The sequence below is a fragment of the Halichondria panicea genome, chromosome 13 (assembly GCF_963675165.1).
Source record: "Halichondria panicea chromosome 13, odHalPani1.1, whole genome shotgun sequence".
NCBI lineage: Eukaryota > Metazoa > Porifera > Demospongiae > Suberitida > Halichondriidae > Halichondria > Halichondria panicea.
The window spans coordinates 3702921-3727248 of NC_087389.1; the positions used below are offsets into that span (position 1 = coordinate 3702921).

The 24328-nt window shown below is 41.2% G+C and overlaps 3 protein-coding genes across 5 annotated transcripts; 2 read left to right on the forward strand and 1 right to left on the reverse strand.

Moving 5' to 3' along the window:
• Window positions 1-21: 21 nt before the first annotated feature.
• LOC135346703 (uncharacterized) lies at window positions 22-6750 on the reverse strand. Its single transcript, XM_064544421.1, has 2 exons — window positions 6643-6750; window positions 22-4296 (listed from the first exon to the last, which is right to left on the reverse strand). The coding sequence occupies exon 2, from the start codon at window positions 3765-3767 to the stop codon at window positions 165-167; it is 3603 nt and encodes a 1200-aa protein (XP_064400491.1). The 5' UTR covers window positions 3768-4296; window positions 6643-6750; the 3' UTR covers window positions 22-164.
• Window positions 6731-10927, forward strand: LOC135346707 (E3 ubiquitin-protein ligase RAD18-like). 3 transcript variants are annotated; one of them, XM_064544426.1, is made up of 11 exons: window positions 6731-6900; window positions 6952-7087; window positions 7155-7216; window positions 7358-7428; window positions 7483-7949; window positions 8066-8362; window positions 8680-8753; window positions 9311-9371; window positions 9566-10123; window positions 10327-10402; window positions 10715-10927. In XM_064544426.1, the coding sequence occupies exons 1-11, from the start codon at window positions 6850-6852 to the stop codon at window positions 10863-10865; spliced, it is 2004 nt and encodes a 667-aa protein (XP_064400496.1). In that variant the 5' UTR covers window positions 6731-6849; the 3' UTR covers window positions 10866-10927. The 3 variants fall into 3 exon arrangements, with proteins under 3 accessions (XP_064400496.1, XP_064400497.1, XP_064400498.1); XM_064544427.1 differs by having other exon boundaries at window positions 6732-6900; window positions 7006-7087; XM_064544428.1 differs by lacking the exon at window positions 6731-6900 and having other exon boundaries at window positions 7001-7087; window positions 7344-7428.
• Window positions 10928-10967: 40 nt separating this feature from the next.
• Window positions 10968-22802, forward strand: LOC135346704 (FYVE, RhoGEF and PH domain-containing protein 4-like). Its single transcript, XM_064544422.1, has 19 exons — window positions 10968-11125; window positions 11461-13074; window positions 15766-15827; window positions 17545-17724; window positions 18010-18166; window positions 18316-18454; window positions 18713-18771; window positions 18880-19023; window positions 19515-19598; window positions 19657-19733; window positions 19952-19982; window positions 20203-20265; window positions 20774-20923; window positions 21212-21314; window positions 21479-21555; window positions 21738-21863; window positions 21944-21994; window positions 22061-22155; window positions 22501-22802. The coding sequence occupies exons 2-19, from the start codon at window positions 11473-11475 to the stop codon at window positions 22688-22690; spliced, it is 3390 nt and encodes a 1129-aa protein (XP_064400492.1). The 5' UTR covers window positions 10968-11125; window positions 11461-11472; the 3' UTR covers window positions 22691-22802.
• Window positions 22803-24328: the final 1526 nt, after the last annotated feature.

Genomic DNA, 24328 nt, shown 5'->3' on the forward strand with positions numbered 1-24328 from the left:
TCCCACACATTTAGCTTATGGGCTGGCCAGATATGAATCTCATTATTAGTCTAGGATGGCTAGTCATTTAATCACTGCAACAAAAATAAGCATCACCCATAGTTATACAATACAATACAAGAACACATAATAATGCTATACGCATAGGGAATAGCGTTGTATTACTAGTTTGTTGTCTTTGTGCTGCGGGAGCTATTTCGTAAGGATCCGTAATCGTTACTAGAAGTTGTTTGAGCTGATCGTAAGCCAGAGTCTGAAGATTCCCTCAGCTCACCAGTATGTTCATGCACATCACTGATCTCCACCAACGTACTGGTGGGTCGGTAGGTGTTGCATGATTCTGCTCGTTTCAGAAGAGCTTCTTCTTCGTCAGATTCGTCGCTCACTTCCACTTGTTGTGACGTTGCTACATTTCTGATTATGTCAAAGTTTACTTTCTTCTGATCAGGTATACTGTTAAGTAATTTGACTTTCAGCTTTTTCACACAAGGCTTTAAGAAGTACCATGCCAAAAACGATAGCATGTAGACTAAAGGTAGCAGCAGTAGAACATACTGGACTATAAGAAGGTACATGTAATTTTTGTTGTGTGGAGATAACGATACAGACAAAAGGTAAAAGCTGATAATATTCAGGGCACCAAGATTTAAGAAGATGAGAGGGTCAATAATGTTGAACATCTTGTTGTCTTTGTTGTATGGTTGGCAGACTAACAACAATGCAACCATTACTAAGCATACTATTTCTTGAAATAGATATTGTGTGAGCCACAGGGTCGTTATATTGTACGCTGTGTTTACAACGAGCCGAAACAGAAAGTACAATCCTGCAAATATACGCATATTGTTCTTGAAGCATCCTTGGAACGTATCCAACAAAATGTGCACTTTGTCAACTGGATACTTTCTCCATAAAAATCCTATTTTGCTTAGACCCTTCTCAAAAAGTTTGATGGGAAAATCAAGCAATAGTATGGGAGGAATTGCGACAAAAGTTCCGAATATTATGCAGGCAGGAATCAGGTAATATCTTTGGTAGTGTGGATCATAGAATGAGTAAGAACCATCATAGTACACCCGCAAGCCACCTTCAATTGTGGCAGCATCACCTGAATCTGAAACAAGACTCTGAGAGCCAACCAGCAGACTCGATATCTGACTGAATTTGTTGTAGGATAAAAGGAAAAATGCTGCAAATGCTGGCAGCAAGGCTTGACTTATGTTCATCCTCCTATGAGGTATAATGAAGTGTCGGATTTGTTGAGTACGGCAACATGGAATTCGAATACAACTCCATAGTTTATACAATACCAGAATGAGTAAAATCATCACTAGTGGGAAGAATGCGACGATGTAATCCAAAGAGATAGCTTCAAGCGGGGATATATCTCCTACGCAAAGTGGGTGCAGAAATTGTTCAATAAACTCCAAATTGAAGATTCCGTAAATGTATTTATATATTTGTATAAATCCACCTCTACTTTTTCCCCCAGTTATCGCTGAATAAGGGATTTGACCATCTGCACTCAAATCGAATGTACTTGAGATCACTTGGCTGAAGAGAATAAAAGAATTTGCAGCAGCACTGGTTAAACGGATATTAAATATGATGATCAATGAAAAGAGCAGAGTTAGTGGTATGTACACAGCAGCAACATACTTGACTCTATTGAGGATAACATTTTCCCCAGTGCAATTGATACATTCGTAATATTTTGTGTTTACTGTGACAGAGTAGTTGTCAATACAACGCCCACACAGAGTTCCGTTTCGATGGTACTTTCCACAGATCTGGTTTTCAAGCAGGTCTGACTTGTTTGGAAGCACCGTTTCATTAGAAAAGCAATACTGTGGCGGGCAAAGACCAACAAGGTAATCGCCAGTATGATTAACCTTGCCCATCCAAGTGTTATTTTTAAGGTGAGGGTTGTCACTAGTATCACAGTGTACAGCTCCAGAGTATGAGTTAGGCACACAGACACAGTTCAATCTTTGTCCATCAAATTTGAAACCAGGTGGACAGTCCTCTAATTTGACCTTGACAACAATATGCCAGGCATGATCACGTACACCGTCCAGGAGTAGCTTAGAATCACTACTCACATTTCCATTGATTGATGTTTCTTGCTTCCAAATGTACTGTGGTATTATTAAAGTAGTCCTATTGTAATAGCCATTCAGAGTAGCACGAAATACATTTTGATGTCCGAGATCATGTGCTAAATCGTCTGAAAGTTCAATCGGTATATTAAACTTGCGACCTGGGAATGCTCTAACAATATTGGAAGAATCATAAAACGACACTTTCCCAATATCTGAATGGATATGATTGGTACAGTTTGGTGAGTCGTAATTCCAGTAATCATTCCAACAAAACACTCTACTCAGATTTTGATTAACAAGGCTGCCGCCAGCCCAAGCACATGGGAAAATGGAGGTGGAAAAGATAGCATTTGTTCGGTTCCCACTCTGATCAAAATTATAGGAGAACAAAAATTTTGATTTCCACTTTTCAGGGCCTATAAGGTGGTTACTATGTCGAATAAAACAGTTGCCATACGAAATCAAGTTTTCTCTCTCAATATATCTGTTGTAGATCGCACCCCCATCCATAATTGCTAGATTGCTCAAAAATATTAGTTTTGTATCATCATTTACTCTTAAAAAAGCAAGGCCAAGCAGAGCAATTGCACCACCTTTTATTCCCCGGTTGCCCGAGAACCAGCCAAGACAACTAGAAAAATTGAGGGATGATCCAATAGCCGCCAGTGCTGAACCATTGTTATTCGTAAAATTAGCAAAATATAGAAATACTACTGGGACTTGATTGACGTAGACAGCACCCAGCCCTGGTTGGTATGCACGGATCTCAATACGTTCATTACGTTGCAAATAGTTGACAAAATCGATTGAATTGAATTTAAAGGTACAGTTTCGAAGTGCAACCTGTAGGATATCACCATCAAGTATCATTGCGAATCTGCTTATGTGCAGGGCAGCACCAAGACGGGCACAATTCTTCTCAAATGTAGTGCTGTTAATCAGAATTTTGGCTACCTGGTGTGCATCAACATTCTGAACAGTTGGTGAAATTGACATTCCTCCACCATTAAAAGCAGAGTTGTTTGAAAAATTGCAGCCGTTAACTGTAATCCGGTTTGGAGGAAGTACATGTAGTGAGTGATTTCCATTACCAAACACATAGTGACCCAGACGCATTCCACCACCCGCTGTACCATTCTCGGCAGTGAAGGGACAACGATTAAGATGCATAAAACATTGTTCAATATTTACTTCATTGTTATAAGTGTCATCATGAAACTCTACAAACAAACCAGCACCCCAATTGGCAGAATTATTTGTAAAGTTGCAGTTTTTGATATTAAAAGCATTACTTCTGGCATTTCCTTTGAAAAATATAGATAATCCACCACCTCTACCAAGAGCAATGTGATTAGAACGATAGGGAACAAGGTATATAGCATTCGAATGTGTATTGGCCTGAGCAATATTGTTCTCAAATGTACAAGTGTCGAAAGTGTAGGTAGAGTTGTGATTTTGATCTGTGTAGGACAATCGATCATTATCTGAACAGTTGTTGCTACCAGGTATACAGTACGTAAACTCGACATAAAATCCACCCCCTCCAGAAGAATTAAACACAGCATTGTTTGAAAACTTAGAATGTGAAATTACATTCATCCCAGTAGTGTCATACACAACAACACCAGTAGCATTAGGACTATTTCTTACGCTGACATAGTTCATTGTGAGATTTTTACAACGGTAGAAATACAAACTAGAAGTACCAACTTTTTGTGTGGTATTTCACTCAGGCTTGTACTGTTCTGCGAAGAAGAGCAATTTGAAACGCTAAGATTGGTAAAGTGAAGATTACTAACTCCATAGAAAGAAAGTCCACTGCCATTATAAACCTGACATTGAATAACTGATTCATTAATTCCTGTCCCAATGAATGAAATATCGTTGAGGGCCTGAAAAGTCTCCACAGTTTCAAGCACGTGGGTTCCGTTGGAGAGCACATAGACAGTATGGTTAGATCGATAAGAAACATTGAACGCAAAACTGAGATTCTTACAGGGAGCAATTTGACTATCGGATGTTTTTAGACAGCTGATATCGTTTGAGCCATTGTTTGGATCAATGTAAATGCAATACGTATTTGCTTCATGACATTGCGGCACATACGGGAAATGGCTTGCTATAGGTGGTGTACAATTCAGAAGCAAATAGAAAAGTAGAAGAACACAGAGTGTCTTCGACATGCTGGATCCTCCTGCCAAATTTGGTAACAGAGACAATGATAAATGTAAACCACAATATGTACAATACACAATTGTCACACATGCACAATGACGACAATAATCACATGTACCTATATATAGCTACACATCAAATAACTACGGAAACGAGAAATTTTGAGCCACTTTGTTTTAACTTCACTAACATACAGAGCCTTCTGTTACCGTAGTATAGCAGAAATAATTACATAATTATATGCGAGCATAAAATTGCGTTTTGGTAAATTTTTATTTAATTTTATTTCAGTTGCTTGCCACATTTCCGCGTGATCGATCAAAGTAATAATGGATAGAGCCAATTAATGAAATGTTAGTATTGCCTATACAATACTGCGTCTACTCGTTCTTTAAACCTCCAACGTGACAAGTCTCTTGATATTCTAAGAGTACACAGAAATTTTGAAAAAAGTCTCCAGACCTTTCCCCCCCTCCTTAGAAAAGGTATGGCTTCTAGACTAAGAAAGTACATGCAGTCCAGCGGTGCTATGTAGCTTACATTACATGACTGTATATACTAGCTATATAGCTGCCTGGCAAGAATCTAGTAAACACTCAATGGCACAGTATAGTCAAGGTGCATACTTTCAATAAGTACGTAGGAGAGCATGTATTGCCTCAAAAAAAGGGAAAATACGAACTAGCTAGCGGTTTTCCATTATAGTTGGAATATACATGCCGTTACAAGTAGGGCCGTAGGGGGGGGGGGGGGGGGGGGTTCTAGATCTAGCCTTGTGCAGATAAGTCATGTGCAATGCAGTAAATTATTAGCACTACAGTAGAACCTCGCTAATCCGGACCCCTTTAATCCGAAACCTCGCAAATCCGGACAAAATGGCAAACTGAAAAATAAGAGGGGCTGTCAGTAGAATAGAGTACTGCGCATGCGCAATATAAATTGCTTAGCTGAATCAGCAATAATTTTATTGATAAACTGCTCAAGACAATTAATGGCCACTGCAAAGAAAACGAAGAGAGAGCTCACAAGACTCACTGTATTGGAGAGAAAGTGGATAAAGACTATTCTAGCTAGCAGCTTCCCTTCTGACCACAGTAATATCATAATACATGTACAAAAGTGTCTTCATTAATGATATTGATAATCACATCTGTTAATCCAGAAATTTCATGTATTCAGATGGGGTCTGGTCCCGCTCTATTCGAATTAGCGAGGTTCTACTGTATTGAATTACAGTGGACCTCCATTAACGACCACCTCCGAAGAGCAAACGCTATATAACGGCCAAGTGTGCTCAGGTCCGGATTGTACAGTGACTTTGATGTAAAGCAACCTCTCAGGAATGGCCAACTCTCTAGCTACTCCATATAACGTTGTTCAAGCTAGGTGTTTAATTACTTAATGTTATGCAATATTTACTAGGTTCATAGTTTAATGAGTTTGTGGTAAATGTGTTGTTTTGTTCAATTTTCTTTGTTGTGCGCAGGGCCCCTTGCTCTGGCCCTGCCCCTTTGTTTTTGTATTTGCCATCACCCACTATCTTCCTCAGTTGTTGTTGTTATTTGTCTAAACTCACTAAGAATTGTTGCAAAGGGTCAAGTCAACTTGTACTCTAGGATAAGTAGGAGCCTGTCTCCCAACAATAGCTAACTCTCAAACTAAACTAGCCTGTCTAGTTCTTAGTCTAGATACAAGAAAGAGCTCAACAAACGTGTAGCTTTCTATAGTGCCCAATCAGCTAAAAAATAACCTCCCAGAGCAAATAGGTACCCCAGAATTAGCAGAAAATTATTATCGTGAAACCATAGCTGTAGCTCGTCCCTTCAGCTTTTTCAAAGCTTGAGAAGCAGTTAGTAAAGCTCCAACATCAGGAATCGAAACCCTCAATGAAGACCATGCACCTCTCTATGACGGCCAAAGGCTGTTCCCCATTGGTGTCCGTTTTATGGAGGTACCACTGAATATAGTGTGTACATAGTCAGTGCAAACCATAATTATGCATGCAGAAATCTATAGATCTAGCAAAGAAACCTCGACAACTGTTTTCCGCCTCCAAAAAGGGGGGCATGTCCCCCAAAATCCGATGTGCGCGATCGTGCCAGGCGCCTGCCTGTGTTATCTTGCCACCCATAGCTCTAAGGCTAAGCTAACCTATATATGGCCTTAACAAGCCATACCTCAGACAGCTAAAGTTTGCAACATTTAATACACTGAGAGATATATGTGGCTAGTCCCAATAGATCACTGATATATTCTAGTAGATCTAATCCAGTCTGTGTCTAGTTAAGTCACTTGGGCATTTTTGCACAGCCTAGCCTAATTAGCTATAAAAATGCATATACACATATTATATTATAACACTTACCTAGCAGTTGCAGTAAATTAAGCTTGCAGTAGTCTTGGAAAGAATAGAAAAGGTGACTTTCAGATCAGTCTATCTGATGTAAAACGACCATAACCAAACACAATTTTATACAAACCAACCCTCTTCCACTCCTAGCCGGGCCTGTTCCTGGCGCTCTTGCTGCATGTCTTGTGTCATGATGATGAAGGGGCGATAGCCATAGACAAAATGGAGGAGGGGATAAAAGAACCTTCTGATTGGAACTTTTCTCCATTTAAGGTAAATGGAGAAATGAAAATGAATGCTAGATCTACAGTACGTTTAATACAGTCTCGATTATATCAACATCATTACTACCACGATCGAGTACCTTTTCTTGTTCAGGAGATGGACTCTTTATTGCGATGCCCAATCTGTAAGGACTATTTAAACAATGCAATGATTGTACCGCATTGTTCGCACAACTGTAAGTGTTTAAGGCATCGCCCTTTTATACACACTTGAATTGTCTTCACAATGTTCTTTCTTTTCAGTTTGCTCTCTGTGCATAAGAAGGTTCCTGCACACCAGACGCCAGTGCCCCATATGCTCACAGGTGAGTGCAGTGCAGCTGTAGTGGCACACTGTACATCTATAGCAGAGACTCACTCGTAATTTCCTTGGAATAATTATTAATGTAGTGGTAGGAGGTCTTTTGTCGGCTAGTTTCATTCACAGTTAAGTGCATTTCGTCCAGGTAGTCAACGAGTCTGAACTGCGGATCAATCGCCAGCTTGATCTGTTGGTGCAAACCTTTAACACAAACAGGTAAGTACTCTAACAACGAATAGTGTAGAAATAGTTTCACTCTTACTCTTGCAGGCACAATTTTCTTGATCTCCTCTCGTCAAGAGCTACATGTACATGTAGGAACCCTGGCCCCCAGGAAGATCTTTATCGGGTGCCCCTACCCCCTGCAATGAGCCAGCTGCCAGACTTTGACGAGGAAAGTCAGTTTCAAAACGACTGGATCCCTCCAACCGTCGCTATAGAAACATCGACTCCACCTACGTGTACGATACTTGAGACTTGTAATGAAATTAGTTCGGCAAAGTTAGTACAAGACGAGGAAGATTGTTACGGTGGTCCTATTGCCAGAAGTAAAGGAACAATTGAAAATTCTTTAAATCACAATCTATCTTCTGATGTACATGAAGGAAACCCTTCCACAAGTTTTTTATCATCCATACAACAAGTTTCTGCTGCATCACCAAGTGTAGCAGTGAATCCACTCAGCATAGGAGATCCCACTGGGAGTGCAACCCCTTCTCAAGCTGCTGTTAAAAATGGTGTGTGCATTCAACCAATTTAATGGCTGTACATGTACCTCTATGTAGTGTATGTCACTTGAATGGTGACGTTCATATATATTAAAGCAATAATACACCTCACCCACTCCTTGCAGTACCCTGTCCAGTATGTAGCCAGCTTGTGTCTGAGACGTTTATCAACTCTCATCTGGACTCCTGCCTCAACCGGTCCCTTATTCAAAAACCACCCACACCTACATGTAGCTCCCAACACAAAGCGTGTTACAAACTACCCAACTTGGTGTTCGCTCCTATGAAGGACCGAGAATTGAGGAAGAAGTTAAAGACGTACGGATTGTCTCACCAGGGACAAAGACATGCTCTCATAGATAGACTCCGAGAGTTCACACTTCACTACAATGCTCAGTGTGATTCAAGCAACCCCAAAACAAGTGAGCATGTACCGTATAGTGGGGATATTTTGAGGGTATAAACTTTCGCGGAAATACCGGATTTCGCTTTAATTTTTGTGGAGTTTCAGCCCTTCATACCCTCGCAATATATGCCCTCGTCAATATTAATTTAATCAGGCAGTAAATGATTTTAAATTGTGGAGCAATGCCCTCATGTTCTTGCATGCATGGGGTGTGGAACCAGAACCAATCTGTACATACTAGAAGTCTTGTGTGTACGTACAGGGCACCTAAAACTGGTGTTATTGGATGGTAGCTGGGCACAATGTTATACTCAATTGTGTATTCCCTTGCAGTGAGTAAGGTAGCTACTGAAGTAGAGAAGGCAGAGAAGAGCCGGGCCATTGCCAGCAAAAGTGGGACTAGTCAGGTTAGGGGGTGGTGGGTGCACGGGGAGGAAGTTGTTATTGTACATGTACTTGATACCACCCTGCTTATAAACAACTGCATACGCAGTGATTATTAATAGGGTTATTCAAGGGGGTGTGGTGTGCACTCTGTCTGGCCAAACCATGACCAGGTAGCCTTTGTTCTGGGGTTACTTGTAAGCTCATTTGATACCTGGGAGCCTGGCCTGTACATTGCAGTGATAGTAGCAGTGGGAGTTCATTAACTTTATCCGTCAACAGAACACGTAGCCTTCCAGGGATACAGGGGGGAACTGGCTCCATTCTCCATTCCCTCCCTCCTAAAATTTAGCATTCAGGTATAATATAATGAGAACGCTTAGGCAACCCGAACAACATTTTTTTCCAGTAACCTCCCTGGGTCGGTAATGTTGTATACTAACAGGCCCCCCTCCCCAAAAAACAGTTTACTCTTTTTTTTAGCGGATGACTCCTGCACGTGCCTTATTTCCCCCCTCTACTTCAAAATCCTGATGACACCGTGCCTTCTTCTATACCTTGTACTTGTGCTTGTACACAGGTTGCCAGGAGGAGGAGCACCGCAGATCCCACTGAGATTGAACAACAGAACAAAGCTCATGGTAAATACGTTGTTAGGATTGTTATATACTCAGAGTCCTTTCGCATGTATATTCAGTCTGGCCTGTTTGGGTCTGACATGTGTAATATTCTCTACTAGGGTGCATGAGCCTGGTACTGGAAGACAGTCCGCCAGACAAAACTTTGATTCACAGGTAGTAGCTATTCACTTATTTACCTTGACTGACTACTGCAGTGAAGGCCCATGCAGATCAGTTTAATCAGCTCATTGCACGGGCCAGAAAAAGCCGAAACAAGGCATCCAGCAACACGACACACTCCCCTTTGAATGCTGATGACACTATCCAATCAAATTTGAGCACTCCTCCGTTGTCACCGGTAGCACCACTTACCCTGGTAACTCCACCCTTTGCAAATGCCACGCCTACCTCAAAGGCTACATCCGCCTTAAAGGACACACCCACAATGAAGAGCACTTATCAGGCAGGAATGACGTCATCCCATGAAAACCACCTATCTACTCAGAATGAAAATGCTCATAGCAGAGGATGGTCAGCCATTGAGCAACTGTACACCCCCATCCCAAGGCATAGGACCACACCCATTCCAATGACGACGCCTATACATTCAGTAGCAACACCTCACTACAAACATGGTGCACCAAGCAACGGCGCTGTCCCTCGTAAACTTGAGGAGGATACGGGCTTTGATGACCTTTCTCCTTTAGAGAGTCCACACTTTAGCAAGGAGGGAAGTGAGGGAAGCACTCCAGAGTTGGAACATGCTGTTAAAGGTACAACCCTCCTGTGTTGTGGTGCACAATCATAACAGTGAAATTTAACCTTTCCGAATGCTTGTATTTTGGTACAACTAAGTGTACATTACGGCAATACGTGTGTATGTATGTATGTGTGTATATTCATTCCTGGTCCACTTTTACCATCACCAAGTTTGCATTCCCTGTATTTCACCAGACACTCCCCCCCCCCCACGTAGGTTGTGAGGTGGCTCCAGAGAGCCCTGAGGGCGTGACGAAGCATGCCCGTGGAGAAGTCTCAGCTGTTCCTGAGAGGTGAGAAGTCGTTATTACACGCTTGACTTGCACTACTTAATTGCTTAGCTACAATGTATACGTAGCTTGTTACGTGTATAATTATAGTGTATGGTACGTTACTTAGCAACTAGTACATATCCACTCATGTAGTCTCGTAAGCCAAACCCTACCGGATGAAACGTCTGGCTTGTGAGACTACCACTCATGTACCTCAGCTTTTTGTTTTCTGCACACAGCTGCTTAATCACCAATAATCCATACACACACACACACACACACACACACACACACACACACACACACACACACACACACACACATAATTTACAGCCCTGTCGTCGTTGTGAGGTCCCTAAGAAGTCAGTCCAAGCGAAGATTCAGATATTCAAAGATACGATACACACCCCTACTCCCGGAAAAAGATGACCCAGACTTTGATTTGTCTTCCCCCAAACACAACAAAAAACAGCGTCGATCATAGCATTGCCATTGCTGCTTAATAATTATAATTATATTCATGATCAAATTATTTTGGCAATGATTTCCTGTTTTTGACATGTTCTAAAGGACCACACCTACGTAGTAGTCTAGTCAAAGTTCAGAGTACTGCAACTGATAATGAAAGAATAGCTAAGCTAGGTACGTATAGGCCTTAGGAGACAGAGCTCTAGCTAACCAACCAACCAGCCCAGCCACCAATAGTATTAAACATACAGCTACACCTTTTCTTGTGAAGTACTGGTAAGTTTCTTGTGCAGTATGCTATTATATTTGAAGCATGTCAAGTTAGTTCAATAATAAAAAAAACATTAGCTAGAGCCAGGCAAGTTCTTAATCTTGTGTTTGCATTAGGATTGATTGTAAAAATTGCAGGTTTCTCATATGTATCCCTTGTCTTTCGTATTAAATTAAGATGTGGTATATACATGGTGGTACTGGTCGATCTACACTGCACTGTACACAGTCCTGTTTTTTCAGTGTGTACATACAATAGATCTTTAGTACATGCAGTAGAATTTACTGCCTGCCTGTACTTGTTGTGTATCGTAAGATACTATATTTTCTCTACACTACAGTTAGTGTTCAAAATGACGTCTGAACTGGACCAAGTACTGCAAGCCCGATTCAAGCAGACAGAGGGGAGTGGCAGTGACGCAAACGGCTCCAAGCCGTCACAAGGCAAACTCTCTTCCACCACCAAACCATCAACAGCTGGTAAGCCGTCAGTTGCTAAGCCAGTACCAGGAAAAAAACCAGGTCCGAAGCCACCACCACCAACTAAACCTACGCTTCCAGCCAAGAAGTTTAATCCGAAGGTTGCCAGCAAAATCAATGCTTCTCTCGCTCACAAACCAAACAAACCCCCACCACTAACAGCAAAGCCGAAGCTACCTCCATCAAAGCCTGCCTCATCGAAATCTGGAAAAAAGGAAGAGGTTAAACCGTCACCAGGAGCTGCTGCCCTTGCTACTTTGCTTCAAGCTACTAAGAAAGATGTCACTGGAGTATCAGTTTCAGACGATGCCAAACAGCTTTTTAAGTCCCCAAAACTATCCAGGCTTGAGAAAACGCGAAGTGTCGAAGTGTCAAAGCCACGAAGTGTTTCGGACCTAACAAACAGTACGGAGAGACCATACAGTACTGCATGTAGCATCGATGAAGACTTTCTGAGTCAATCTCCACGCCAGAGAGCTTCTCCGGTCATCTCTCCACGTTCAAGCCCCTCAATTGGAAAGAGAAGAACAATCAGTTTGAGTCCTGCAAAGTCCGTGGATAGCCCTCTCACACAAAGTCCTTTACACACTGCCTCCAGCAGTCGAGAGAACTCGGTAGAACCAGAGTCGGACCAGTTCGACAAAGCTTCGTCTCTACCACGTGAAGCATCGCTTTCAACATCGCCCCAAGAGAATGACTCAATACCTACACCCTCACAGAACAGCAATACACTGGGAAATAGTTTGTCTGTTCAGAACCAGAAACTAAAAGCAAGATCAACATCTGATTTGAGAAAAGTAAACAAGAGAGGACCACCTCCACCACCTTCTAGAAAACCTGACTCAAAGCCGAAAATGAGTAGCTCCAATATTTCTCTGAAAGAACCCGAAAACAATTTGGAATCTAAAACACGCTCCAACTCTCTACCTATAGAAAACCCTGATAATGGCAGCAATAAACCACCTGTAAATGCTGTATCGTCAAGCTCACTGGAAAATCGTAAACTGCCCCCACGACCACCACCCAAAAGACCGCCAAGCCCACTAGCACAAGTAGCCTCGGACGTTAATCGTTCAACCTCACCACCTCAGCACCAAGCACAATCACCACAAACTTCGCCATCCTTGCTACACGGTGAGGATTCTCCCACCCCCGGATCACCTGCTACCGGGGTCAAAATCCTCTCTGGTGGAAGCCCGACGATCCGTGTGACAGCTTCTTCAATTAGTGAAAACAGTTCCCAGAAGAGAGGGGCCAAAACAGACTCTGGGTTCGGCTCTGAGGCTCCGGATGAGGTTTCAATGGTTAAAGGAACGTCTGTGGAGAGTCTACCAGAGGAGGCTGTGCCTGGTCCTCCCTCCCCAGTCACAATGGAGGGCATGCCTGCTCCCCCCTCCCCCATCGCTGCCGAGACAATGGAGGGTCCCCCCTCCCCCGTTGCTGCTGAGACAATGGAGGTTTGGGATCAAGAGAGGGTGAGTCACTGTATGTGCTCTGTGTGTGGTTGCTACATGTATGTATACATGTAGCAACCACACACATGATTTAGATGAACATGTAGACTCATTGAAGTATACTTCAATGTATCTACATGTTCATCTAGATAATTTTTGTGAATGCATTTAACAGATTGAAAGTCACTTTATAGGATTCATAATGCAACCTTCTGCCTGTGACTTTATAAACTTGTGTTGCTTGTGTGTGTGTAGCTTCTGAGAATTATGCTATTGAATGAATAATTGTTATGAGATTAGTTGGATGTAGTTCACTGGTCACTTTCTCTCAAGTGCTGCGTTGGGGTTGTTTAATTATCAGTGTACCATCTAGTTCTGGCATTGATAGTCACCATGGTGAGCTATGCTATGCACACAGTGCATTTGTGTGTGCCAGTGAGAAGGTGATTGTATAACCACTGTCAACCGCTGTTTGTGCATAAACAGGAACATTTACTAGTACTGTACTTAGTTACAAGACACGAAAGCTAACTTAGTCATAGCCAACAGTCAGTCTGTTGGTTTATGGCTCAGAATTCCTTTCTTTTCTGAACTATATAAGCTTAAGGCTGATGTCTATAATTATGTATGCAAGCTCCATTAACCAACTCTGGTCTGTCTAAATAATCGTATAATCCTCTCACTCTGTACCAGCGTATGTGTGTTAGTTGCTCTTATGTACGTGTACAGATCTGTCCACAAAACTACTATTATTATGGTCTTTGTTGTATGGTTCTTTGGAAAGTCCATACTGATGTCTGACCTCACTACAATTGTGCGAGAACCTATTTTGTGCTATGAATGTGCATTACTTGTTTGCTTTGTGTGTTTGTGCTTTTGTTAAGCTTTTACTGAGAGTAATGCACAGCTGTGTGCATGACTTTTGTCATGTGATTTACACTAGGTATCATACAGATGTACATTAAATGTGTGATGTGATGTGCATTGAGAGAATTAAGCCGATCTGCTTTCCAACATGAAAGCTACTGTTGGAATGCATAATTATTATACAATGTACATTATTTGTGAACATGAATGAGTCTGAACTCTTTGACATTCATGATTATGGCTTATGTTTGGCTCCATGGCAACATACGGGCAGTACAGAGTAGACGAAATTTGACCTTCTCAGTGTAATGTGTAATCTATAGCTTCTGTTTCCTTCAATATTCTATTTACTTTGATATTTAGATACAGTCATGTACTGTATACGCTATGTAGTTAGTTAAATTACTTTCAGTACTAAAGATTAAATTTTTTCTGCTTGTGCAAGTTCGTGTACTTCATGTACTGCATCTATTGTGAATTTGTTTTTACTTATGTAATGTACAATTATTGTCATACAGTCAACGATGAGAATATCTCACAATTCATTGAACGGTGTTACTACAAAACCCATGGAAATGACACTGTACAGATAAAGTACATCCTCGTCCTCTGGGAACTGTATATTCAACTCTTTTGGTTGTTTTGGTATCATTAATATTCACTTCCTTTCGTTGTTTTGGTAACATCAGCTGCTTGTGGTAGTCTTGGTCGTGTGGGCAAACACTGAGTGACGTCATTTTAAATAGTTTGACAAATATGCTATCTCTTCAGTGTTTTATATGGATTTGGGAAATACATTATATTATGATGTACACTTTTTGCTGTTGTAGACAAATCAACAATTTCGGTTTCACTGCACAAAGTGTTCACAGTAATTGGAAACATTGTGTGTAGTGAACCTGTTTTAGAAGTCACCATTATTAATTGTTAGCAGACAATGGTGACTGTCAACTAAAGAGGTTGTAAGCTAACACAGACATGCTATGGAGACGTTGAGGCTTATTGACCTGACTGCATTTTAGAGAGTGGCCCTAGATTACCTCAATTTACAGGTTTTCACCTTGTTTGTCAATGTGGCAGTTGCTGTGCTAATGGAATAATCGTGTTTGAATTGAATAGTTTGTTTGTCAACATCTTGTTATCTACTGGAGTGCTCTCTCCGAAATAGCCAATACTTTGTAAACGCACACGGTTATATGTACTAGTGTATGACAGTTAATAGCGATGGTGTGTAGCTAATGTATTGAATGGACCAATGGCATGCGAGCATTAATTCATTCAATCCGGCCATTTGGAACGTGATTACTTGTGCTCAGTGTATGCTCAGTATAGCCACTAAAAAGATGGTACCTGTGCTCTGATTGAAATATGCAGGGCCAAGTGAGTGTACGTGTGAGTGGGTGTTTGTATATTATACTTAAAATGTAGGTACCTGTGACTATAGTAACTTGTAATTTGATTGTGGATTTTGTAATTTGATTGTGGATTAAATAATTTGTCCTTAAATATCGAGTTGCCCCCCAAACATTTTTATTGAGAATGTCAGACTCTGTACTCAGCTTACATGTAGCTCCACCCATATTACCGTCTCCAGAATGCCATGATATGAGTGCTATACTTTACTGCCACATGCATATTAACTTTATTTATCATGTGTGTTGCACAGCAGCAAGAAGTACATGTGTACATAGCACATGATCCTTGGCTGGCATCAGTGTACATGTATCAGTAGAGTATGTAGTCCGTTAGTTTAAGACTCAACTCTGCTTTACTCTGTTTGTTTGCTTGACAATTCATTTTTGAGGCCATGGTATAATTATTATCGTGTTTCTTCACTTATTGCAGCTGGATAAAGCTCGCTCGAAGAGACACCACATCGCTCTGGAGCTGCTCTCTACTGAAAAGACGTGAGTGCACACACACCATACCTGTAGTAACACTTACAGTTCATGATAGTTACAGTACACAGATTGTGATCCCCTATTAATTGATTGTGCAACACAGTTTTTGTTTTTGTTTATATAACTAACTTTAATGTGAAGCCCTCTTTCATTGCTTTCAACCACACAAGGTGCCCTTAGATCTTAGACTAGACAAGCCTAGGGTGTGATTTGTGGTTAATACATGTACAATATACATGTACAGGTATACGTACAGTACATGTATGTGTACTTGTGTGGCCTTGTACAGCAGTTCACCCTATTTAACATTTCCAAACATAGCAATAGTAGTCTCAGTCTGTTTTTAAGTGCCAGAGTGTTCACTCCTTGTCCCTACACGTGTTGCCTTGGTAGCAATGTTGTTTCACTCTAACCGTGGTTTTGTCTACGGCCATATTTGTCTATGTCTAGAAAGAGTGTATATTGTTGTTGTTTGTTGACTTGAATGGTTGCCAAAGAGACCTTCGTTGGGTATAGACCAAAGATTGCAGTCATTGTCTGTCTAAAGACAACGGCCAACTGTAATTTAAAGGCCAGGTCTCAAATGAATGGTTTGAGTATAAGAAACTTCTTGACAAACTGCCACAAAGTCTTCCACATACATGTATCCATAACTTCTCAGCAAGCTATACGTCACACTGAAACTGTATGGGTTATTATATACTTGCTCCTGGCGGCTGTTGGTTCCTTAAAACAGCTGGCCTGTATCTTTAGCGTTTCACGAGGTCAGAAAGTACATGTTACATGTAGATGTGCCCAGCTGTGCCCTGTAATGTATACTAGGGCATACGTATACATATACCCAGGCGCCTCGCGGGAAGCTCTGATTTTGTTTTATGTTTAATAATAATAGCTAAATGAAAAGTGAAGAAAATAACTGTAGGATCAGACATGCAGACGACTTGTCCTGTTGGAAGTGTGATGTGTAGTGTTAGGTCAGACCCCGTCTAGTATCAGATCCACGTTTTATTGTGAGCTTATAAAACATTACATTGTACTTTTACTTTCTCTCTGTATAGTAGGAACTAGATTCTACACTAAAATAAAAACGTCATGTCAGGCATGACACTGCCAGTTCAGTATAGATCTACTTTGTGATTACAGATACCTCTAATATAATGACCTGTGCAGATCTGCCTGCTGTCGCCTAGCTGGCTCTTCTGTCTCTCCCTTGTGTTTGATGCACAGACATCAGCTATATAGAGACAGCTATAGCCTATGTGATCTGAGCAGAGACAGTTGCACTGGCTCAGTTTCAGAGTAGTAATTGTAGTACGAGGTGGCCACGCCCATCTAGGCAAGTGCATCGTTTGCTTCTTTATTGCCTTATAGTGCCCCCGGGAGGAGCCCAACCCACATCCGTGACAGACATATATATATATATATATATATAATTATATCTACGTGGGCCAGAATCAGGTAGCAAGATTATTCGCCTCGCTTCCCGCTCGGCAATGAATGATGGATCTCTTGCATCCAAGTTAAAGGTGTTGTAACTTACTGTGTAGAAGATGCCCCTGGACCCATTGCCCCACTCACTGACACCACCACCCTTTTTGTGGCCAGATACATGTACATGGCTTTGTTTTTCGTTGATAGATGTATATGCAACCATTAAATCTGATTTCCCCCTTGATAGCATATTTTCTCAATACCCATACACACATTCCCATTCCCCATGCAGCTATGTGGAGCGCATTAGGTGTATAGCGATGGATTTCCACGGGACAGTGACAGAGTTTAATGTGAAGAACAAGCAGGCCATACCCCAGTCCGCAGTGCAGCTCATCTTTCTCAACATACAACAGATCTATCAGCTCAACGAGAACATTCTGACTGCGCTTCAGGAGAGGATGGACAGCTGGTACGCCCCTGGGGCATTGTATGCGTATAACACTGCATATATGTACTGTGTTTCATGTAATGCACACTGTAACTATACCCCACTGTGCATGTGCTGCCATAGCTGTGATGTGCATGTACATGTACGTAGCATTTAGAGGTGTGGTTTTTAGTTGAAAGTTAGTCGCTGGTCACACCTTAAACTTAGCTCACAAATGTATTTCATGATGTAGATGCCCCCCCCTCCACACACACACACACACACACACACACACACACACACACACACACACACACATTATATTAGGGAGACCCACGAAGGCCTCGGTGATGTCATAGCTCGGCTGGCACCGTTCCTGAAACTATATGCCACGTACACATCAGGGTTTGAGGACGCCATGAAAACGCTGACAGATTGGACTAAGAGAGACAAGAAGTTTGATGCCCTCATCAGAGACTTTGAGGTAAGAATATCAGTGATCCCAGTTATTTAGTGTAGTTTGTGCTGTACATATAATAGCTTTAGTGCACACTTATACTGGTACTATATACATCATTATGTAACAGCATAATGGCTTGAAACATTAGTTCTGACCCCTGCTCCCCCCTCTAGCAAAACACGTTGTCGACTGGCCTGGGTGTGGCCCATTACATGTTGGAGCCTGTGCAGAGGATACCTCGTTACCGCCTGCTACTGGCCGACTATCTCAAGTACCTCCCTCCAGACTCCCCAGACAGGCTGGACACCACAAGTGAGTGTACTGAGCTAGCCATACTGTAGGTGTACATGTATCTGCCACGCCTTGTGTAGGGGGAGTGTAGTATTTTGTAATTGTTATGTTTATTAATTAATTATCAGAACTTGCTATGTTTGGATTGTTTGCATTTTAATTTGTACATGTACATGTATACATTTCTTATTTGTTACTGTGTGTATTAGAGGCCTTGTTTGAAAAGTACGAGGTGTGAGTGTTTACAAATAGTGATGACTGGGTGTTTTGTTCTTGCAGAGGCTCTTGCAATCATTTCTGATGCTGCTTATCGCACCAATGACAGAATCAAGGAACTAGTGAGTACAAGTATCATACAGATTGTGGTTAGACATGCCCATTTCCGCTCCTGTGCTGTCTATACACCTAATCTTGATGATCATTACCTAATTTACTGCTGTCTGCAGGAAAACTCAAACGAGATTCTTGCAATCCAACGCTCACTGACGGACTTTGAGGGAAATCTGGTGACCCCATCTCGGGTGTTCCTCAAGAAGGGAGAGCTGCAGAAGTCCTCCAGGAAGACAGAGACACCAAGAATGTTCTTTCTGGTGTGTTACAATTGGAATAGTAGCTATTAATTCTTCTAGGTCAAAATCTACAGTGTTTTTCAGTAGCTATAATTATAGCTGCCTATACACAGTATACATGTATGTATTTCACTTGACTGCATTGTTGTACATTGCCTTGAAAAACGCCTCAATGGCATATTATAGTGATGTCCAACAAGCCCCATCTCTTACCGTATAGCGGGTAATTTTCGTGGGGTAAAAAATTCGTTTAACTCGAAAAACGGTGGTTTTCGTGAGTGAAAATTTCATTTAGTCTTGTGGCTGCACTGCATTCCTACGTTCCGGTAAGCCACGTCTACGTTAAAATTTCGTGGGGGGCAGCTTGCCCACGAAAATAACAAATATTTACCCGACGAAAATTACCCGCTATACGGTACTGTAGCAATCTGTACTGTAGCAATTTTGTCTGCGACTAATTTCCAGTATATACTGACTATGAAATCACTAACTGATCATTTCTCCTCCTACAGTTCTCTGATATACTGCTGCACACAAAACCATCTGGTACTGGCACTTATGAGTTCAAGGATGAGATGCCAATATTTGGAATGAGGGTAAGTTAACTTGGTGCATGTATTCAAAAATTACTTTTGCCACATTCCATTTAATTAGGTTGAAGTCCCGAAAGTGTCACTGGTTCCCAGCTTCAATGTGCACAGCACCAGCAGAGCACTCATCTTAGTAGCCAGGTAGGTGTACCAGTCTTGTGGGTAGAGATCAGATCGTCACGTTCGTATGTGTACAATCGTGTAGGCTATTGATATGCTTGCTCCAAGATCTTAACCGTTTTTGAGAAATTGATAAATATATGTATGTGTGTAGCTCCCTGTTGTAAGGGATGCTGTCTGTGTGTGGCGTGTCAGGGTAGTCGGTGTGGGGGATTACACACACTTCTTTTCTTGTGTAGTTCTGAAGAAGAGAGAGTAGAGTGGATGACTGTGAGTTAACTTAAAACTGCAAACAAAAACTAGCGTGTACATTGCAATACTGGACCATTTATAATGGTGTCCCTTGGGCAAATCAGCAATAGCTATAGTGACTATATTGTTAAGCTGGCCCTACATATATTACGTGCATGCACTCTTGTATGACCATGACCATGCACATGCACAAACAGATTCCATTGTGCATGCCCTTGTTCGTTCTAATCTTTCTCAGGCCCTAAAGAAGGTGATTTCTGATGATATGAAGAAGAGGAGCTCCTTAAGGAGGGATATTCTGGTGAGTAATAGTGAACGTTAGCGACATGTCCCCATCAAAAAAAGGAACTGATTATGTTCATGCTACTTTCATGATGAGGTTGTTCATTTAAAGTGCTTAATGGCTTTAACCAAGACGTATAGCGAGTAATTTTCCTGGGGTAAAAAATTTGTTGAACTTGAACAGCGGTGATTTTCGTGTAAAAATTTCGTTCGCTTCAGTACGTGCACTGCATTGCATGCATTCCAGTAAACCACGCCTGAGGTGTGTGGGTAAAATTTTGTCGAGGTCAGCTTGCCCACAAAAATAACAAATTTTTACCCCACGAAAATACCCGCTATATACGGTATAAGATCTACTCTTGCTTCAACTTCATCTACAGTAGTAAACCTGAATTAAGATACTGTAACAGCAATGGCATTGCTTTGCACAATAGGACGTTACTGCTTTCTTTAAGAGTCTTACTGAAACTGGATAATGCTATTCTATTGTCAGTCATTTTATAAATCTCTCCCTCTCCTATGCGCAGCCATCTCAGACGAGCATTGACTCTGCCGGGGGTGAGTTTGGCACTTTACCCCCCATCATGGTACCAGACAAGAATGTCACCATGTGTCAGACCTGTAGCGCTGCCTTCACATTCACGTTTAGGAGACATCACTGCAGAGCGTGCGGCAAGGTGAGGAACATCGAGTCTGTCTTGGGTACAATGTAATGTCAAATAGAAGTTGTTGGATGCTAAGAGAGTGGGTAGAGGTACATGTAATGAGGTTTAAAACACCATATTGCCTTGATGGATAAGTGTTCACTAAATTTGCTGCTCCCGCAAGTGTTTGAATGGCTTTGACTGTCTTAGCGTGTAGTTGTGTTACATGGCATACAAAGCAGCCTATTTGCCCAACATTTATTGCTGCATTATAGTGGAGGGTGCAATAATTTGACTGTCTAATGAGGTATTTTCCTGCAGGTGGTATGTGGGAACTGTTCTCAAAATAAAACATACCTCTCCTATATGGACAAGGTAGAGAGAGTGTGCGAGCAGTGCTCCCTCAAGGCCAAGGGACTCACAGGTACTGTAGGACTAGCTGTGGTATTAACATGCATGTACCTGTGTATTTGTTCCCTCTGATCTACTGTAGCTGTACATGTACTCCATGTACAGGCTTAATTAGTGTCAGTGCTTATTATGCTCTCTGTCTCATGATGCATTGAACATAATTATATCTCTCCACAGAAGAAATTAATGGCCAGAATTCTCCTATTGTACAAAAGAAAATGAAAATAGAACCTCTTCCATCTGGAGTTCTTAATGTAAGTACATGTCACTCGACGTATAACTATATCGCTTTTAGTTTCGAACTATAAGCTTCAAATATTGGCCTACAACACACCTTTCCGCCCCACACACACTCACATCTTCACCCTTACCTGCACCACCACCCACACCCTTACATGTACCTCCACCATGCACCTCCCCCCCACACACACTCCAGTTAAAAGCTCTGGAGGATGATGCTGTGATTGCTGCGTACGTTCTATTTCAAGATGGCCGCAACTGGAGGAAACTCTGGTATCAGGTCAAGAAAGATTTTGTCCTCTACAAGTTCAAAGCGCATGAGGTTTGTATATGCAAATAGAATTCCCATTTATTATCCCGGAGAAATTTATAGATCCTTATAAAATTTTTGATTTGCTGCAGGATATAAAGGCAATTCATTCCATGCCATTACCTGGCTATGTAGTCACACCGGTAAGTGCGTAGTTTGCTGTGAGCATACATGTAGGTATAGGTTGACTTGAGTGCAATCCATTGCAGGATCGTGAGAACTCGTTAATTAATCTCACCCACCCGTCCTCAAAGAAACAACTTTGTGAGTGTTTTAAGGTGGAAGACCCTGTGGCTTTTGAGAGGTTAGTCAATATTGAATTACTTGCTTCACACGGATATATTAACTGATTGTAGCCCAGTCTACATAATTATCTATTTGGAACTTTAACGTTGCCGTTGAATTTCCTCTCGAATTTGTTGCATACATGCATGTATAGCTGATAAAATAATGAGTGACGTTGTGACTGACATGCGTATACAGCCCTCCCCTGCTCACTTGTTGCCATGCTTTTGCAGTGCTTTACCTAACCCCCATCCTACATGTAGAAACTTGAACATTGCAAATAATTATGTTTGTAGTCTATTATTATGGTAGTTAATAAAATCAACTTATAAATTTATTTCCTTTCGCTCCCTCCCACTTTTAGCTGGATTGCCGTCCTGGGCAAAGTAGTGAGTATGCAGCTACCCCAGTCATCAATCATCAGCCCCACGTCAAACAGGAGTTCCCTCATTGACAGTTTTGACTTCCCCTCCGGACCCAACAGTGTTCTCAATAGTGGGGAGGACTGTAATAGCACCATAGGCTCTAGAACTGGTAGCTTTACTGATTGCTGACCGTTTGTTCTTCAGTGTTTGAAATGTATCTTGCTGGTGAGGTATGTATTTTTGTTATTTGTTTGGAATCGTTGAAATTTAAATTCAGCGACTAATGAATGTATGAAGTGTATACAGTCATATATAGGTTTAAGGCACTCCTCTGTATAGTAATCATAAACTTCATACATGCACTGTAGTTAATTTGATGGCTCTGGCTTCACTGGTGTTGCTAGAGCTGTTTATTGAATTCCCAGCCCTTTCTCAAGCATCGCCAAACGAACAGGTTTCAATAATTATGGTTATGCATACATGTGTTGAGGTCATGTTCAACCCTATCTTGAACATACCTAAAAGGTGACATCCATGCATTATTTTCACAGGAAGATTTGTCTAGCCTCCTTCGCAGGCCCTCCTTTTAGAAAGAAAAGGCTTTCTTCTTTGTTCTCTCATATTTTATTAGAAAAAGGAGGCCAAGATTATTTGTCTACGATTTCACTGTTAAGCTGGTATTAAATTCTGAATTTAGCGTTTGTAATTACTCGCATGCATGTGATATTCATTACAATTATTCGCATGCATGTGATATTCATTGCAATTATCCGTGAGTACACGTTTTTGCTATAGGATACTCTCGGGTCGAGTATCCTATAGGAAATCCAAATCCATGTACAAAATTCAGCTCCGAGTATAATACATTATAATGAGATCATCGTACGTTCTTGCTTACCGTTTTGGCTGCTAGAAGTGCTACAACACCCACCTGTTTAGTGTAGGAGAAAAACAAGCTAACATGTGCTGTAACGTGCATGACATCCACTTGTAGTGCAGTGTTAGCCTGCTTCTGGAGTGGTCTGCTTCTAATTACACTCCGCTATAATAATAATTATTGGTGGGAATTAGCACTTGTTGGTATAATATGTATAATTATATAATTATGTGGCTACATACACTGACAGTTGCAAATTAGGAGTTAACCTCAACAATTATAGTAACAAGAGTAAATTAGTACTGTAAATTAATAGACACAACAATTAAACTTAAATTACAAAGTCTTTAGAGAGAGGAACCAGCTAGTATAACATAATTATAATTATAAAACTACACATATAATAATAAGACTAGATGTGTTGTGTAAGAGAGAAGTGTTTGACGTTGAATTGTTGTTGCTTGACGAAGTTGAAACAACAATTATTTTATTTTCTACATAATTTTTCAATTTCACTGGCTACATCGCTACGTTTTACAGTAGGAAACCTTAGGCATTCGCATATGTAAGGCCATGTGACCGGATTTTCTTGATCAACAATTTCAAGACGCTTGCCTACCACCTCCATTAGGCGACGATTATTCTCATGGTATTGTTCTCCAATGTTTTTCAAATTGACAAACGTAATTCCAAAAGACAATCCTAAATTAAACCAATCTTTGCTTGCACTATCCAGTCTTTCACGAATTGTTGGAATATCTGCTCCAGTCAAAACAGATGGCTTGCTCGTAATTTCTACGTTTTTGCTTGGATAATCCTCTGACGCTGATCCTATAGTTAAATGTATACAGAATTTGTGATTATGACAGGCTGCATTTAAATGTTATTCTTGAAAGAAAATTAAGGTGAGAGTAGCAACCCTGCATGACAATGAGATAAATTATGTCCGC

What these genes read in the sequence shown, in the direction of transcription:
- LOC135346703 (XM_064544421.1), bottom strand. Translation starts at nt 3,767, where the DNA reads ATGAACTATGTCAGCGTAAGAAATAGTCCTAATGCTACTGGTGTTGTT.
- LOC135346707 (XM_064544426.1), top strand. Translation starts at nt 6,850, where the DNA reads ATGGAGGAGGGGATAAAAGAACCTTCTGATTGGAACTTTTCTCCATTT. An exon ending in GGAACTTTTCTCCATTTAAG is followed by an intron (nt 6,901 to 6,951) that starts GTAAATGGAGAA and finishes CGTTTAATACAG; the next exon opens with TCTCGATTATATCAACATCA. An exon ending in ACCGCATTGTTCGCACAACT is followed by an intron (nt 7,088 to 7,154) that starts GTAAGTGTTTAA and finishes CTTTCTTTTCAG; the next exon opens with TTTGCTCTCTGTGCATAAGA.
- LOC135346704 (XM_064544422.1), top strand. Translation starts at nt 11,473, where the DNA reads ATGACGTCTGAACTGGACCAAGTACTGCAAGCCCGATTCAAGCAGACA. An exon ending in AGGTTTGGGATCAAGAGAGG is followed by an intron (nt 13,075 to 15,765) that starts GTGAGTCACTGT and finishes CACTTATTGCAG; the next exon opens with CTGGATAAAGCTCGCTCGAA. An exon ending in TTCCATCTGGAGTTCTTAAT is followed by an intron (nt 21,556 to 21,737) that starts GTAAGTACATGT and finishes CACACACTCCAG; the next exon opens with TTAAAAGCTCTGGAGGATGA.